Source organism: Phymastichus coffea, unplaced genomic scaffold (assembly GCF_024137745.1).
Source record: "Phymastichus coffea isolate CEN01 unplaced genomic scaffold, Cenicafe_Pcof_1.1 PCOF00069, whole genome shotgun sequence".
NCBI lineage: Eukaryota > Metazoa > Arthropoda > Insecta > Hymenoptera > Eulophidae > Phymastichus > Phymastichus coffea.
Genome location: NW_026706880.1, coordinates 1,387,563 through 1,406,885, shown reverse-complemented (window position 1 = coordinate 1,406,885; position 19,323 = coordinate 1,387,563). Strand labels below are relative to the sequence as shown.

Here is a 19,323-nt window from a genome sequence, read left to right as displayed (position 1 = left end):
ATTCTCATTCACGTCGTAACTTCGTGGAAGCATCGAAATTCATCGGACTCCGGTGCGGTAGTGGCACGACTTACTTTCTTCTATCTACATTTTCTTTGTTTTTTTATTGGCTGTTACTGCCGCTCAACATGATAAAATTTCAATTTTGAAAGCTAGTTACTGTGGCAAAAACTCTCGAAACACTATTATTACCGCTCCTTTTTTAATGACCGAATATGTCAAATGAAATTTTGTTTTTCAAAAGGAAATTCCACTGCGTGCGGAGAAATGCAAGATTAATTTTTTTCTTCCTTCTACTACTTGAATTTTAGCATTCAAATCAGACGCTAATGAGCTTTTTTTAGCTTCCTCCACTTTCACATTCTATCGTACCCGAAATTAAATTCCTCTTATTTAATTCTTCCAGAATTTTTATGAAGATGCTATCACTGTTAATTTCAATCAAATGAGATTACTTATCTTTTTTGCCTTTTTTGGCTCTTTGGAAGAAACAAAAATATCAAACGTTAATGCGTATAGCTTATGTGAGTAGTTTTTCGAAAGTAGCTGGTGAATCAAGAGGCCAAGCTCGCGAGGATGAGAGGAGCAACAGTATTCCAAGTCTGGCGTTTTACTGACGAGTCTTGTAACTTCGATTCTGCACCATCTGGTGAAACTTTATCTCATAACTTTTTAGATGAGGTCTTAAGAGGTGGTAAGAAAGGTAGGCGTGGAGAGAGTAATTTAGCTGAAAATTACACCATCCCCTGATTCGATTTTGATGCCAAGATTGTATTTTTAATTCAATTCTTCGCTCGTATACGAAACCTAATGGAGAACAGGAAATTATATTACGTTGTTCTGTATTTGATTTTCGATTCATTCAATGAAATTAAGAAAACCATTGAAACGAAATTTCGCTTACAGTTTGATGAATCTTGATTAGGATTTTCTTCGCAAACTCTGCGAGTGATTAATACTGTTTTTCGCATGTTGACGTACAGTATAATCGCAGAACAATTCATAGCGTGCCAATGTTAAAGGTTATTCAAACGCCATAGCGTCGTCGTTAATGCGAAGGCTAATGTGGCATCGACCGCGTGCGCTCAGCTTTCAAATCTCATCTAAGTTTGAACAATTGCATTTTCTTTCGCTTGCATTACACGTTTATGAATCTCCCCATTAGCATGCGGCTCGAGTCTGTTAATAGTCAGAAATTGCTTGACGGTGCAGTGAGAAATCTTGAACTAAGCAGCCGCGACTCTGGTTTTTGCAGAGTTAACAATTGCGTCCATTAGCGAGATGAGTGAGAGTGAATCGATAGTCAAATCGATTGGCACAGACGGCTCAACCGACAACATCTATCCTTAGAGCTACTACTTAGGCTATTGCTACCAGAATGGATGCTTTTCCTGTGCCAAAGATCGAGAAGCAAAGCGTTATCGGAGAGACTTTCTGGGCGGCCTATTGGCCCTCACTCTTGATCAAGTATCACGATTTTTACATTGAAAAAGGTTGTGTGTATTTTTTTTTAACAGTCGACAATTGTTGCTGGCTATTGCTTAGAGCTGTTTTTCTTGTTGTTGAGCTTTTTGAAACTGAAAATGTGTCTATCAAGAATATCAGAGTTTATTGTTATTATGTTTGTGCTTTTTCGTGAAATATCACGTTACACATGTTGAAAAGGACCGGATATTGAATACAATAAACCAGTGAGGAGCAAATTTTCTTTGTTAGGCATGTGTACTTTTTTCTTGCTACTATTTTATTTTTGTCTGCGCGAAAATGGCTTTTATCCATCGGAAATAATCAAGCTCTTGGCATTCAAATTGCGCTTTCCGTTTTCACGCGTCCGTAAATAATTCTCAAAACGCATTTCGAATACGCATTCGGAATAAAGCATCAACGAATTTTTCCACTTTTCGACTAATCAGCGATACTTATGCGATGAAAATATTGAAAGTGTTTATAACAGCTAACTATTTGAATCATAGCCATTTATTCCAGATCGATACGCGCAGTGAGCAAGTTGCAATTTACGAAAAACTTCAACAAATTCAATTTCAACAAATTCAATTTCAACAAATTCAATTTCAACAACTTTACAAATTCGACATTTAATGTAATAGAAAGGGACTATCCAAACCCCGTGCTAAATGAATTGAGTTTCATGAATAAATTTCATGATAAAAAAAAATTTCACGTTAATGAAGTTTTATAAAAGTTGTGTACCTACTTTTTTCAGCCACTGTAAAAGACATTTCGTGTCACATTGAAGAAATAAAAACTACAAAAAAACAAGAACTTCAAAATGAATTGCTTCTGTGCTCATGAAAAAAAATTGAAATTTATGTTGAGTTAATAAGGAATTTAAAAATGGCAAAGAAGTCACTTCAATTTTATTACCATAACGTCCGTTATAGATTAATAAAATCAATATTACATTTGGATGTACAATCAACTTTAGAAATTTGCCACGTTACAATGAACGTAGATAATTGTGAGTATAAACTGGTCTGTTGACGAAGCGATCGCTCCCACGTATCATGGTACCCCAGCCTATTCCGAGCGTGATTTATGACTCGGGGAAAATCCAGCGGTCTTGGGGAAATTTTAAGGAAACTCGGCTCAGATCCTATCAAGTGTGGCTTAATGGCACGTTCGTTGTCCAACGCGTGTCGTCTTCCACAATGGCAGGCCTAGGTACTCTGGACGTGTATCTATCTAGGCCCAATTTCCTGAGGCACTAAAAACTTTATCCCCCACTCGCTTTGCAACGAGAAAGGAGGAAGAAGTGTAGTATTATCAGCAATAGAACTCTACTCGCTCGTTGGTTCGACGAGTCCGAGCAACTACTCAGCACGAGCCTGAGGACTCGCTTCGTCGCCGAGACTAAGACGGTACGTGATGTTATGCGTATCTGTCTCGACCGCTGTTCGTCCGAATAGAGACTGTGTTCTCTAAGTGTACCTATTGTATGAAGGTCCTTTTTTTGTATTTATTTGTTGAAATAAATTTCAATCAGCGATCAACCGCACTTTATATTATTTTAGTTATTACACCGGCCTCCTTCATCGATCTCGAACTCATAAACTCGTCTTTCTTTCTTCATGATTATCAGTCCTACCGCTAAATCCTAACAAATTTAGTTCATGGTCATTTGAGGATTCTGATGATTCAAGGGTATGCCAATTCGAATCAAGCAACTTGATTAGCTGCGAATCGAGGGACACTGATTAAAGTGGTCCTCTTCTAACAAGAGGACAACAGTTGCGACTTGCAATAAGGCAAATCTCCTTGCTACGAAAGAAGTTGTCTTTGAAGATATTTCAATTGACAAGAAAATATTATTGGAAAAAAGGGGTATTCTGCTTTTACGAGAGATTACGTTTTGCACACATGAATCAATAAGCTATATTTCCAGACAACAGTCAAGGGAACTTTGTCGTGATTTCTGAAACTTGCAGAATTGCGATTTGACCGCGTCCGATACGAGAAAACAATTACGAGCGAATATATAGCATCAAATAATCGGATTGTATGCTCGTAGTCGTGGTCTAGCATTGGCCGGGAAATCGTAATTTCTGCAAGTTTCAACAATCAGGATACTAACTTATGAGATTGTATGCCGTGATTAACCAAGAAAATTAAAATTTTAGTGCGTGCTTTAAAATTAAATAAATTTTAAGTGCACATCTTCGTTAAGACAATTTTTAGAAGACTGCAATTAAAAACTTGAAAATGTTATAGCTATAGAGCTCATTCTGCGCTTTAACCTCTGTTTAGTGAAATTTTTATGAATTCCAAAATTTCGTTCAAAGATCACAGCGATAAAAAAGAGATATAATACTACGAGCGAAGGTAGGCGATGTGATCGAGAGATAAGATATATTGGACAATCTATCAGCGTAAAGCGTGCTCTGACAGCTCGTTGAACGCGATAGATTTCAAGTTTGGACGAAAATTCTGTATGAAGTTTGATTTTTCCGAAAAATATATATTTTCGGTTTTCTTTTATTTTACTAATTATTATTTGTATTTTGTTTTTTGTTTTTTGTTCGCCAGTACTTACAAGCTTTTTACCCAATTATAATACATGGATAATACATGGTTTTATCTTTTTTATTCGTAAGCACATTACGTAGACTTGATGTTTAAAATTTATGGATATCATTGCAACGACCAATAAACGAAAAGAATATACAGAGCTTTTTTTATGGAAATATTCAGAGACAGGCAATATGCGATGAAACGATGCCATCGAAGACAAATGTGAATAAAATAGCAGAATGGTTCCAAGTTTATAAGGGTATAATGGTAATTACATCACGCGTTTAAGAACAATAGCGAATGAAATAAATATAAATAAGTATATAGAAACGGTATAATGAAAAATGAAGGGTAGCAACAAATTGAAAGAACAATCAAGAGAAACACAAGAGAGATGAATCAAACGCGACAGTATGTGTGTGTGGCGACGATTAATAAAGCCGATGAACAATGAGGGTATAATCAGTTAAAACTTTTCATGAGAAACACACCTGCACTCGCACGGCTGCGAAGTCACAGATTATTTAAACAGTAGCTACGTTATAACGGACGATGTCTCATAACTCGCGGTCGCTAAATAAGTACGCACTTGACACTGGAGAATGAGACAGAGACAGCTTCTGACAGATATTAATGCGGTTTAATTAAATTCTCGCTGTGTACGCGTGCATAACTTTGACTGAATAAAATGAGCTAAATATAAAAGAGAAAGAAGAGGGAGTAGCCTAAATGTAATTAGGGCTTGGTCGACTGGTGAAATTCATTCAAATCGCTGCTGGAAACGTGATCCCGCTAGCTACAAAAACGGCAAGAGCTCAATGACGAGGCGAGCAGCTGCCGGCTAATGCACACGCAGCAACGTACTTTAGCCTCTCTCTCTCTCGGTTGATGAATTGCCAGTGTACACTGCAAAAAATTAACCCAAATGCTAGAGCAAATTTCATCCTTCCACCGTTCAAAGTATACACGAGTGAGCTAATCTTAGAATCAGCATTTGTCGCAGACCCTTGTTGTTCTGACAAACTAAACTGCACTTTTCACAAGTCTTACTTGTGTGCAAACAGCCTAAATCCAATTGAGCGTGTCAAAGTACACGCGAATTATTGGATTCTAATAAGTGTGGACTACTTTTTTCAATCGTGAATTCAGTAATGATAAATACATAAGTGTGACAGATGAAAAAAGCCGCTGTTTTCTTACAATGTTCATCGTGATTTAGAATTGACATGAATTCGAAATGGTTGATGGTTTTGTCAGTTCGCTGTCATGTGTAATGAAAATTCGTGCTTTTGGTGAATTGATCAGAAACACATGATTTTCGGAAAAGAAAGAAAAAACTAATGACAAACGCAGACTCATTGCGAGCGTCCGCATCTCTAGCTTGGCTTCGTATTCCTCGTGTGCATTTTGACAATGCACTCAGCAGAGCGTAGCTACGAGTATAATGTGAAAAGCAAGCGCAGCTAAAATAGAGAAAGCCGAGTTGTTTCGACGTGAGAAGCCGGATCATATTAGCGCGGCGAGTGAGCTTTGAAAAGTCGACGGTGGTTGTCGCGACGCGGGGATTTTTTTTTTCTATCCTCTCTTTACGCCTTTTGGCTTTGCCATAGGTGCGCCTATTCAGTTGGCACAATATGCGCGCTTAATACGCAGCGGTCGAATGGGGCCGACGTGCTCTTTGATCTCTCGACTACAGCAAATCGCAAAGCCTTACAAATATGTAGGTAGTCGCTTTAGATGCCGACACTCCGTTTCTCCTGCTTTAACTTTGTAATCTCACTGTTTTAATGCACATTAACAAGCTTTCTCATTAGGTTATTGAGACGGCGATGGTTCAAACGCTTTCCAATTTACGTGGCTATATGCTGAAACGTACGTTTTCATTAAGCCAAGTGACTTTCGCTTGATCCCACGCTGATGAGCAACTCTTCTCTTCCCAAGTATTTTTCATCATCATTTGCTTTCGTAGCGAACTTTCAGCGCGATGAGGTCATGGACCCTCTCGACTCGTACCTTATACAATCGGAATGCAAATAAGCGCGTAAGTTGAAAAGTCAGTGTGAAAGATCGTTTACTCTAAATCCAGTGTAAAGCTGCTATCTGGTTTGGCGCGTATGCATTTTTCATAGTTGAATTGCCCTTGGATGCGAGCTCGTGAAACTCGGAGATACGTATACGTATAGAAGTATCGAAAAGGCCAGAGGAAGTTGTTACTAAACTTTCAAAATACAGATAGCGCGAAGAAAGCTCACGTACATCCAACATAAACAAGTTCAATAACAGAATCTAGTAGTCGAAGGAAATATTTCACCGAAAATCATGGCCTTTATTGAAAAATCGAAAAAGATAATATAGTCAGAAAATTCATTCGTAGTGTAGTAATTTATTACAAAATTAGTGGTAGATCGAAATAAGCGGATGGAAAAATTATTGTAGTAATATGAGAAGGCCTTTTCTTTGTTTCACACGTAAAAAGTCATTTTCTTGAGATGAGCATTAATACAATATTCGCTATCAAAAAACTTGCAAGACTTCCCAAACTTGTGCCAAATTTACGTTTGGATAAAGTTTGGGACAAGTTGTCCGGTGAGACGATCCCAAACTTCGGAAATTTTCTTACATTTTTGAAGAAGTTTGACACAACTTTAGACAAAGCTAACTTTATTTTTTTTTTAATTTTAACCAAAGTTTGGCAGAACTTTTTTACGCGAGGCATATAGGAAAAATATCGATCAAACGAATAACTCTGAATCAACAGATTCATTAGAATTTTCCACTCTCTTTGTGCACTGAGTACTCATAATTCGGCAAACTTATTATAAAAGGAAGCTTTGTAATTACAAGCGTCTGATAAGTTTTTTACTTCTGCTATCACGACTTGTCGTTTTCTATATTTTTTGACAGGAATAAAAAAATTCTTGTTTATCGCGTATGCACTGGAAATATAAGCTGTAAATTACGAAGGTGTGAGAAAAGTGCTAATGAGCCATTTTCTTTAAGTATCCGAAAAGTCGAAAGAGAGAGAATCGTCTTATCTGCAGCAAGGAAGAGAAAAGAGCACGCGCCGCGCAGATAACCTCTACTTTTTATTCCTTTCGCCAGTGCGCGAGTCTTGATTGGAACGAGTAAGGGAAAAAATAAGATTTGATTGGCACGTTTATACATTTAAGAGAAAGAATAGAATGGAATTAAGTCAAAAGTAATCGCCAGAGATGACACGTCTAACGTAAGAAGATGGTAAGATAGGAATGAGAGAGAAGGGGAGGATTATATAATTATGAAGTGAGACTATTATACGAGTTGGGAATCTGAGTCGGGAGAAAAGTGAATCGATTAACTGGAAAGAGGTCCCAGCCCGAGCAAGTTCTTAATTAATTTGGAATTTCAAGCTAGACGGTTACGATTGGATTTGCATCGACGCAGTATATTGTTCGAGACTCGAGGTGATCGACCAACCATCCTTTGTACCGATTGTTCGAGCACTCGCCAACATTTCCCAAACTCACCGGTCGTCCTTGCAGCCGTCGTCGCAGATTAAGAGGTGTTAAGTGACACTTGCATTGGCATCTATTATTCATCAATCAGGGCTGCTACCACCGCGCTTTTCACAGAAATTCTATAAAGTTCAATGAGTTCTTACGTCTCAACGGATACACTGATTGCATTCTTGTGAACTATTATTAATTCCTTTCCCGTACTTTGTCCGTACATCTTATAAGTTTTTTATTTACACATGTATAGTCTTATTCAGACTAATATTTAATGAAAATAATAAATGCTTGATAACAATTGGCGACGTAGCGGGTTTCTTATTAAAATGAATTTTTCGTTCAGGTTATTCAAAGAGGCGAAAATTTATTTCCCCCTCGAAAAGAACTTTCCCTTGAAGTTAGTAAATTCGCTGGCTTTTTCGTCCATTTAATCGCTCGTATCTTGGCTACGTCAAACTTTTTTCATAATGTCTGTAAAAAATAAACTTGAAAACGTATCATTCAATTGCGTTAACGCTGAGCTTATCAATTGAATATAATACTTTAGGAAAGGCAGTCAGTAGATAACAAGCAGTTACTTATGGAAATGTTCATAAAGCCACTAAATGATTCAAGTATAATGGAAGAAATGCCGCCGAGTGTCGAAATATCCTGAATAGATAATTGGAGGAAGAAAATATTTGCATTATTATACTCATAAATAAATAATGCGTAATTTTGAACTCACGACAATCAATTCGCTATTCATACTAGTCTCGAAATGTACTATCCGCAACAGCGCTCTGAGGGTACAATTATTATGATAAACGCATCGGTACCTGCTAGCAGTTTAAAGCATGGTTGCTTAAAACTAACTATACGTTAACCAGATTACACGTGAGAGATTGATCGACGTGAGCTATTGTTATGCATTGTACATTACACGCTGCGTAAGACGGAAGTGGAGGGTTACTGTACTGCTCAAAATGCAAAATCATCCCCGTGTTAAATTTGATCTTCAAAGCGATCCACTGCCGGCAATGCTGAGTAACGAGCCAGCTTAAAATTGTCAAGTGAAAAAATGGAGAAATTATTTGGTCGCAAAGGCTACCGCGGACGAAAGTGACTGGCAAAGCAGCCGCATTCAAGCGATCATAAACCGTGTGATCGTTAACGCGTCAAATTGAATAACAATAGCAGTAGCTAGTTTCGCTTGGAAGCTCTCACTGGACTGGCATAGGTACGTATATCTTGCATACTCGCTTGCATTTGAAAGCCCCCGCATAAAGTCTTAGATGCCGTTCAAGTCTGCTCTCCGAGCTCCACGTTACTTAAACTCACCTCGTACTTCTCGCGAAAAAAGATCAAAACAGACACACAGAGAGATAGAGAGACGGGGGGGGGGAAGTAGTTGCACAGGAGTTGTGTAGGTGGGCTGTATGCGAACAGAGTGCATAGCACGTCTCGCTGAGATTTCTACTACGTGTACGTGATCGCACGTGGCTTGATATCAGCTAGCGCCTCAGCGGAATTTTTTAATGAGATATCCAGCGAAGTCTTGCGAGCATCCCAATAAGGTCACGACGACATCGACGATGGGATTTTCGAATTTCCTCGATTCTCTATACGCTGAATAGGAAAAGCGAGCAAGGAATATCGGAAGAAGTTCGTTAATCAATTACACGTGATCGCATCGAGAGTGCTACTTGTAGTTCATGCTCTTCCGTCTGCGCATGTATCTATTTTCAAGTCGGGACAAACTCAAACCAATCGACCTCGCACTCCGGTGAGACTGGGTACGAGAGAGAAAAATCTATGGTTAAGCGAGATTTATTCGACATGTCGCATTGACAAATGATTTTCCGGGATATCTTTACCAGTGGGTAAAATCCGACAACTCGATAAAAAATTTTCTAACTCTCTCGCATTCTGCTCGCTGAATTTTTACTATTTCTCTAGACCAAAGAAACTTGCTCGAATTCTATTTTCGTTCCTCTACTTGTTTTATTTACTCGAGATTACAATATATATCTCCAAGCTGTTTTACTTGTTTTTTTTACACCACACATGAATATTTACGATGCATATGAATTTACGTTTGTGCAGAAAGGATAAAAAACTTGGAAACTTTTTTTATAGAGACCGTACACATTCAGAGTTACTGAAACGTTCTTCTAGTCTGACGAAACTTTTTCTAAAGTCTTCTACATACGTAAAGTTATCAACGAGCTGTTACAAATTTCAATTTTTAAGAGCATTTACTAGGTATTATAGGCATGCTATTACGTCTTGGAACAGTAATTTCTAGTAAAAATCTGCAGCAGCAATCGAATAGTTACATTTAATTAAACTTCTATTTTGAGGCTGATATCGATCTTACGAATATTTCGTCGGTATATTAATACTCGTTGTTTTAATCAATCCAATTGACATAACTAATTCGGAAATCATTTGATGATAATTTACTTTAATTATAAATACTGCTTCAGCTAATAGCATGTTATATGAAAATTTTCTGATTCTTTACTGAACAAAATACACGGCAAGATGTTTAGTACTCCCTATTCGATGATTGTATAAGAATTGAACTCGCATACATCCCGTCATACGTACCAAAATCACCGCAGTAAAAAACATACCGAAAACTGGATAAACGTAATTCAAGCTTTTGCTCGTACATCAGCTTAGCAATGGAAGAACCCCTGGCAAACAGCGTAGGAGTTTGATCAGCGAGACCGAACGAACGAGCGTTCCCAGAGTCGTTCGACTTAATGCCCATTGGCGACTTACTGAATGACAAGAACGTACGAAGAAGACTGAAAACTTGGTTGGGCCAACTGAGTTGCAAGTGCGAGATTTTCTTAGCTGGCCCTGGTCGGCATAAAACCGACCGACAGGCTACGACCTAAGTTCATTAGTCTATATCTGTAGACTATCGGACAGCGTTTGTCGTGACAATCACAAATGCAACGAGGCGACCGTCTGGAATACGCCGTCTGACTCGCTCAGCTGATAAGTACAATTCAATTTAGTAATTAATCTTGTTTAGGTTTAACTCGATTCTCTCGTGAATACAAATAAATTAGTCTGTGATTGATAAACGAATAGCAATGGCATATCGGTTCGTGTTTAAAATACTGAATGAAAAATATGAATGCTCATTTAATGAATGATAACACGTTTTCCAAGAGCTGGTCTTTTCAAATAGAACGAGAGACATTCGTTGCAGAGCAGCCCGCAATTGGCGACAAAATATTCAGTGCTGATAAAAGTATAACTTTATTTGCGAAACTTAAAGCAGTGGTGAGAGCAAGAACTGAAGAGGAACGTGCAATGGCCAGAGGAAAAAATTTGTCGTTACGCGCGCGGTATTAGCATTTAAATTCATGCGGTTGTAAATGATAGTGATTTGTACGAATTTCAACTAGTTTAATTAGAGCTTAATTTTGAATTGTAAATGTGTTCCGTAGCTTTGCTTTGGTTATTTTGCACGACCAAACATTGAAATGTTATCTATGTATACAGCTGAACTTCTTGATCGTAATGACCAGTAAGCCAGTTCTGCGAATCTCTACAATTAAATCTGTAGACTTGTACAACTTTAATCTTAAAAATTACACGGTTTCAGATTTTCAACAGCTACACATATTGACGAGTTCACAGTTCCTCCAACAAATTATTTGTAAAATACAAATAAACGAAATTTCATCCATTGTATACCGAAGGCATCAATTTACCCAATTTCGTATTCCATGCGCTAAACCAGCGCAACAAACACAAAGCTCAATATCAGAGTAACCATAACCTATGCATGAAGGATGAAAATAGGTTCCCGCATATTCTGGCCCGTTATATGTAGATCAATTTAATCACGCCAGAGGTATGGTATTAGCTTGAATCATAATTATCGAGCAATATCGTAAAAAGCCCCTAGTATCCCTATGATAATTCACAATATAGATAACTTGTAAATTTAATTTAGGCAATAATCTGTTATACGCTTCTATGTAATAAGATATTCAAGAATATGATTGTATTAATTAATCAGAGGGAAGTCTTACAGAACACAAAAGGTTAAAAAAGGTAATGATATTAATTTCCAAATCAAAGTACATCGAAATCCAACAATTGTGTAATATAATTCAATCTACACATAGAAGAGTCACCGAAGAATAAAAGTTTCACAAAATTGATTGTAAGATTAGATAAGATTAGAATAAATTAAAGAAAGTAAAATGTTTTACTTTTCGCTCTCGGACTTTATTTGCAATATTATGAATCTTATCGTTATCATTTCTTCCGAACTTTTACAGTACACCAGTCATATTGCAACAACTGCTATAAAAAGCATATTTTATTCCTAATTCGTCATCTATTAAATAATAGATTTGTTTAACTATTTAATAATAACCAAACGTTTGAAGCTTATCTGCCATGCTTTTACACTTTCACCTCTATGTATATACACGCATACGAGTATGTGTGGGGGTATTATTAAGAAATATAAGTACGCATGTGTGTGTGTGTGCATAATCGATGAATGCAAATGAATTAAAGAAAAACCACAATGTTGATGCTTTTTGAAACATGCTAAAAGGTATCGATGAAAAATGTTGTGGAGGCACTCAGAAATGTACTACTGAATTAGAATCATCTAATATGAATAGTGAAAGGGACGTGTTGAGCAGGAATAATATTTGTTGAAGCCATTTTTGTTATTCTAAGGCATAAAAACCCTGTAGGGAAAAGCCGGAAAAATAATTGCGCATATTGTACATTATAATCTTAAAAATTACTGAGCTGAATAAAGAAACAAGCAGAAACACAAAAATCAAAACTTAGAAAGTATTTGACGCACGCAACGAAGAAAAAGAACGCGTCGCTCGTTCGACTCGATGAAGAAGAAGCAAGAGAGGAAAATGACGCGCCACGTACAATTTTACAACTGACTCGACAGCTCTCACTGCCAAATTTTCGTCGCTACCGACTAAACGGCTGTCGTCCCAATCGAGCCTTAACGGGTGCGCGCTCAATTAGCCACGCCTTTTAGATTTTTTTAAATTTTCTCTGTCTCTCTCTCTCTCTCTCTCTCTCACTGTCTTATTCTTAGTCTGTAGCCTACCGGATCATGGGTTAGCTTTGCAGTTTCCCTTTCCGTTTTTAAGTGACCCTCAAAAATCTGGAAGCCGTACTTTCCGCGAGGTCTAACAGCCTCCAGGAGTAAACTCCTGAAGCAGACGGCTTTCAAGGCCACGAAATCGCCTTTGCGTTCGTGCATATGTAAGCGAAGAACCATAAGAGAGAGAAAGAGAGAGAGAGAGAGAGAGAAGTAGAGTTACAAATTTTATCGATCGTAGACTTAATTCATTTAATCGCTTAGAATAACAAATACTTAATTTAATTTTCATATGTAATTAGACACATTTAAATTACAAAATAAATTCAAATTAAAACTAAAGAATGAGAATTGCAATTTAAGCGTGTCGAGACACGTTTCAGACAAACAACGACGGCGACAAAGTGCTGCGTGTCCAAATTTATAATTTATAAAAAAAAATTTATGGCTTCTCGAATTACAGAATACAAACTAATTTTCTAATTTTACAGCACGCCGGCATCGAAACTATTTGCGTTTCTTCAACCTTTATAAGGGCGGTTATCACAAATACAGTCTTGGGCACGATCGAGAAAAACTTGTATTACAGTGACAATATTTTCGGAAAATAAATTATATTACATTTTTAACAAATAGTGGAGCTTAATTACTTCCATGTTTATAATTAAAATTTAATGGATTCTCACCCTACATAGCTTCATTTATTTTATAAAAATAAAAGTAACAAGATCTTAATAATGATAGTAATTGTCAATAGCGCCCAACACGTCGAAATACATACTCAAACAAAAGTTGAAATAAACTTGCCAATGAAAATATTTCGATGGACGGTTTTGGCGAGTCACATTCTAGTGCGATCAAAGTGATAGTCCAACTTTAGCTTGCGCTCTTGTTTTATGCTAAAGCACCGCTGCAGAGCTTTAAACGACGGTGTAATGTTACAAGGCAAGGCAGTCAGCTGGATAGTCATTGGCAGCACACTAAAACCGCAGCCAATACCCGATCTCAATTTTGCTGATCACGTGTTTGCGCGCGAATCTGCAAGTCAGTCGATAAAGAGCTACTGCTCAAGTTATCCGCTCTGCTTGATGTTATCTATACAATGAATCGTCGATTACATTTCGGGATTTAGTGGAAACGTATTTATGTGGTATTCAAATTATTATCACTCAGTCGTTTGGCAGTTATCGATTAAACGTATCTACCAACTCTGTTACAGAAGAAAGCTCAGCGATACTCGTAACGGAGAAGTGCGTGCGTACTTGACATCAAAACTGCAGTGGCTGATGTCAAGCTGGAATACGCATCAAGATTTACCGAAATCCATTTCACGCTAAATTGCGTAGGTAAACCATAGCTCTCCAACGCATTAGCCTCTGACGCGCGAGCTGATTAATTCGCAGGCATTGCTTGCGGAATAAGCTAAATTTATTTGGCTGGAGTCAATTCGTTCCATTGGCCTATCGACTGATTTTTCTCGTAAAATACGCGATAGCGATCTTACGTACAGCATTTTCCGTGCAATTATCACTTTCTCGTTTCTGCTATTTTGCGGGCTACGCCATGCCGAGTATATTTACCGAGGCCTAGAGAAAATGCACGACGATAATGAATAAAAACGCCAAATCCGGTAATTGGAGCGTCGAGCCCCCGAGGGATGGTGCAGGCAAGTCGGAGAACAATTTGCACGAGGCTTCCAAAACGCCACGGGGCTACGGGGCCGCTGCTGCTGCTGCTACTACTGTCGCAGCTGCGCGAATAATTGGCGCTCGCGCGAGCGACACTCGCGCTCGCGAAAGCTGGAAAGTCGGCGGGGGATAGGCAACAGAAGGATCCCGGGAATAGCCCGGACAGCCAAATGAAAAAGGAGCCGCCGACAAACTGCGCTACCCAATAACGCCGTTCTCGAGTATGCAGTCACTCACCTGCTTGCCGAGGTGAGCTTCCAAACTGACATCCTGGTCGATGAAGTCGACGCCTCTCGGGTACGTCACGTTCGTCAGCTTGATCCGACACTCGAACCTCGTGCGATCTGTGACATTCACAAACAAACGACTAAGTCCAAAATAGACAGAACGATTGAATAATGCCGCGAGTACTCGTGTACATTTATGCACGCTCAACAAGCCAAAACGAATACGCGTGCCAATCGATCGAACTTACATAAGCCTCCACGGCAGACTAACCGAGTTCAGCCTGCATGCCGGATTACAAATCACGCGCGATTTATTGCTCTCTCTCTCTCTCTCTCTCTCTCTCTCTCTCTCTCTCTCTATGCAAATAAAAGTCTCGACTCACCGGTTTGAACGCGGCTCGGCACTTTGCATTGGCACGGCCTCTGCTGCTGCTTGTCTCCGGGGAATGGACACTGAAAAATGCACTGGCCATCTCGGCAACCTGAAGACAGAGTGATATCGGTTTACATTCAGCTAAGGAATGTACATTGTCGCTGAAAGAAAGGCACTCGCTGGGGAGTAATCGTTCAAAATGTTAGGACATTTTACCGCTATTACCGTCTCGTCGAACCCACGATATTACGTCTCGGGGGAGGTATTCTGTTGACGCGCAAAGCTATCTAGAGAAGAGGAAGTGTATCAAATTACGCGCTGAAAATAAAGCAGTGTAGGCGATGCGGCTGATTGACCATTGAGCTGTATCACTAGTGCCGAGCTAAAAGTTGCTCTACGCGATTGAAAACCAAGTGAGCTCGTCGCTGTTGTAAATTGACACATTGAATTGAATTGTTGTCAGCTATAGTCTATCGATCGGCTTATAACGTGTCCCCTCGCACGCAGCGGGACGTAGACGCGCACACGTACGCGACGGAGAGTTCAAACGGTCACACTACGTTCCACGCTGGACACAATGATCGAGTAGGTGAATTTGGCGCGTGCGGACGCGTCTCGAGATGATTATTCAAGGCAAGAGCTGTCGGGAGCAAGAGAGGCTTATGGAGCATAATATGATTGGTACCGGACTGCTGACTGCTGGACTCGGAAATCTGGCACAAGTCGCCGGTAAAGTTGGCCGGGCAATGGCAGCGTACCGCCGCAGCTCCGACGTGCCTGCAACATCGAGACACGAGGCAAGAGAGTGAGGAGAAACATCAAAGCTAAACCAAGTGTTATAACGAGCCACTAAAAATCTCATCAGACGCGCGCGCAGCAGGAAGTGCTAAGTGCTCGAGCGCAAATTGACTTTCTTTTTCGAGGCGTACAACCCCTACCGCAAATTGACTTTCCTTCTTCGTTCTTATTCCCCCTGTTTTTTCCGCTCTCGAGAAACTGCGTTCCTTTTTTGCCATGTCGAACCCGAATATGCCTTGGCCTTCGATGAAAGGTTTTCTTTTCGAGCTTCTATCACGCGCCCGCCATTCATTCGCTTTACGAGCTCATTTCGAGAGCGAATCAGCGCTATCGTTTGACATGCTTTCACATGCACTACTTTGAACATGACCAAACTGCCCAGTGGCGAATTGCGATCCGCGTGCCGATCGAGCTTTCCAATCGATACCGTTTTTAAACTGCATATCCGTTGACATAAGAAAGTCTGCTAACCTGTGCAGACTTTGCGCAAATTATTAAACGAGAAAAAACTAAAGAAATTAATTCCTAATCAATTCGTTCGCACGTTATTCCTGTTGTCTTGAGGGCATGCTGCTCACGTATTTAATGGCATCTCATACCTGCATGTACCACCATTCTGACAGATTGGATTTCCACGTTCGGTTACGCAAAGTGGTCCATGGCCGCAATGCTCACCGCCGAATCCTTCAAAGCAATCGCAGTAAAAGGTCCTAATGAAGAGGAACGGTTGGATGTTAGTGTGCTTAGCAGCTGATCTTTGTCACCATTAAGCCTGTAAACAGTCTTATAGATTGCTTCCATCTTCTCGCTACGTATACATTATAAGTCATCGATATAGGTAATAAAACTGGCGAAGCATTTCGTCTTTATGGCATTAAATTTCTTTTACTCGACTCGTTGACCAACTCGAGCGACCAAGTCCATGAATAAATAGTAGATTGTGCTTACATAATAGCTCGGCAAGAAAATTTACAAAATACCATTGACGCCTTACCGACAATGCAAGAAATTAGCCAACTTGATTGCAACGTCGCTTGGCAATTTTGCGACGCTTCCATCAGGGTTAAACTTCGGCGACTTGCAGGATTTGTGCTTCGAAGCACTTTCTTTAGCAAGCCATTGTTGAGTTTCTACCATTGTCATTCATTAAATGCTTAACAAAGCAACTGCAACGATTGAATTATGACATGTCGCCAAGGATGCGTGCGATGTCTGCAAGTGAATTTCGCTCTCGGTCTCTTTCTCTTACGTTCGTATAAATTTCACTGCGTTCACTCCAGTAACCAAATTAATTATGGATACAACAGTACTTTTATTGAGATAATCGACGACAATTATTAATCAGTTTAGATGAAGCTACGCGTAACGCTTGGGCCCAACCATAAATTTACGTAAAAATCTTAAGCTTACATAATTTTTCACATGTTAGCCAATTTTTCTTTGGCAAACTGGATGCACGACAAAAACCAGATTTTTTGAAGATACACGTCACGTAAAATGCGTTATAAGCTTGTAAAGCTGCGTAGCTAATTATTCTATAATCCCCTTGTCCACGGTATCTTCGTTGTCAGTTGTGTATGAACCATCTAGGATTACTTGGTTATAAAGCTTTAACAACATTTAAATTTCAAACGACTTTAACTGTTGCGGTCTCTAGTAACAATTTAAAGAGAAATTTCTTCTTTAATTTTGCTAACTCATCAGTATGCTTTTTAATCCTTTCCGCTCGTTATTGTAATGCCAGTCTTTAATTTGAATTTTTCGTGGAGAAAAGCGTCTGTCAAAGAATCCACAATGCTACGCATAGTAGTACTATATAAAGCTCGACGACGTACTGTACAACGTAGCATTGTACAAAAAACTGGGCGATTATTCGGAGTAGCAGTATAAAAAAAAAATGAATAAAAGCTCGGCATTACGCCGAGTACTTTCTGCGAATATTTACTCGGTTTAGAGTAGAAAAAAGGGAGATATAGCAAGATCCTGGAATCGTAACGACAAAGTAAAGCGAGTCGATCGTCGGGTATACCCACGCTCTTGCGGACGCGCATAGTCGAACGGTAATGCAGTACGAGTGTCGTGCGGCTCAGTGTATCGGGGCGATCGAAGTGGTTCGCTGCAATCAGTCGGATTCGAGTACGATTGTAAACATGAGCGGTATTCTACAGCACGTAGCATGCCAGAAAAAGGATTCGTCTCGCCGACGACGCGTTCCATTCGTCCGAGACTCGATTATACCTTTCGAGAGCTTGCATTGCTCTCTCGCAGGCACGTTTCGTATTATTTATTATTATTATTATTTGTTCAATTTCTTTCCTTGAGTCGACTACAGATGACTTATCGACATATTGTTTTGATAAATCTAGAAAATACCTTGTTTACGTGGCATCGGCTTCAAGTGGATTTCCCCTGGAGAGGCCATCTGTACGTGGCACTTTTGATTTTCTTACTTGCTTGTCGTCGCGAAATCTTGACGCCGCTCCTACTCGAGAGAAAGTGATTTTATTCAATAAAAAGGTAAACATCAGTAAGTAGTAGATGACGTTCGAGGGAACAAGTACGACAGCAAAGTATGTTCTTGTACGATATCCTTCTGTGAAATATACGAGGTCATAACTGTTTAAATTGAAAGTCACGCAGTTTGTGCGATGACACATAATAGCAATGACTAGAAAACGGAAAGTTTAAAGGTATACATTAGATCGGATACAATGTACTCCTGAGTGAACTTTTATCGAAGAATCACAATCGATTTCCGAGAAGAAAAATGCATCGAAGCTCCCTGTACGAAAATTGGCTAAATCCAATAGAGAATGGATCGATGGAAATTTCACAGCGGCCGGTTAAGAATTACGGGTCAGTAGGCGCCGCAGATAATAACCTACAGAAGATAACCTAAATTGGAAGGTTTCGCACTTGCCTGGGCAGTTTCCATTCTCTCTCGCTCACCCTATACTTTTTTGTTCGACTTGTTCGACTCCGCGCTTCGTTCATTCTTGTCACACAGGGAAAGCGATTATTTGAGCCGCGCCAGCTCTACGGGTCATCCAGATTACATGCGATAAGTAGCACTTCGCGAGGATCCCACTCTAGCTGCTCATGCAGCCGTATGAGGCAAATTTCCAAGCCTTAGATTCACAAATTCACACCAACGAAAGCCACAAATATCTTTTGTACACTATAAGATCAGTTTTTTGTTTCCTTTACGTTTCACGATAGAGGATGTGCTCTATGACGAGTTTTCTTCGCACAACTGTTTCAAAATCTAAAAATTTGCACATTTATAACATCACTAATTTTCTCTATTTTTGACAAAAGCTAAAGGATGATTTATCAACGTGTTACGTTAATTGCTCGAGGGGTGACTTTTCTAATTAAGAGCAACTATGCTGGAAATGGAAATGTTTTTGATTTGAATTTCTTCTTCGAGATTCGCGCATGGAACGATATATGTCATTCAATTTCAGAATTCTTCCTTTGGACCATTCAATAAAGCGTGCGCAAAAATCCAATATTTTAGAATGTGTTACTTATACTAAAAACGAATGCGTAGATACTTTTGAATGCGCATCATACAGTGTTGAGATAAAAACGCGACTTTGCTCAAACTACATATTGGTTT

The 19,323-nt window shown here is 39.3% G+C and overlaps 1 protein-coding gene across 3 annotated transcripts in view; it reads right to left on the bottom strand.

Moving 5' to 3' along the window:
- Positions 1 to 19,323, bottom strand: part of LOC131667632 (uncharacterized) — a 70,426-nt gene that overhangs the window by 32,441 nt on the left and 18,662 nt on the right. For all 3 annotated transcript variants that reach the window (XM_058941179.1, XM_058941180.1, XM_058941181.1), the window contains exons 3-6: positions 16,301 to 16,411; positions 15,589 to 15,680; positions 14,914 to 15,012; positions 14,541 to 14,647 (exon numbers count right to left, since the gene is read on the bottom strand). In XM_058941179.1, coding sequence (XP_058797162.1) covers positions 14,541 to 14,647; positions 14,914 to 15,012; positions 15,589 to 15,680; positions 16,301 to 16,411 — 409 coding nt within the window. The remainder of the gene's footprint in view (positions 1 to 14,540; positions 14,648 to 14,913; positions 15,013 to 15,588; positions 15,681 to 16,300; positions 16,412 to 19,323) is intronic.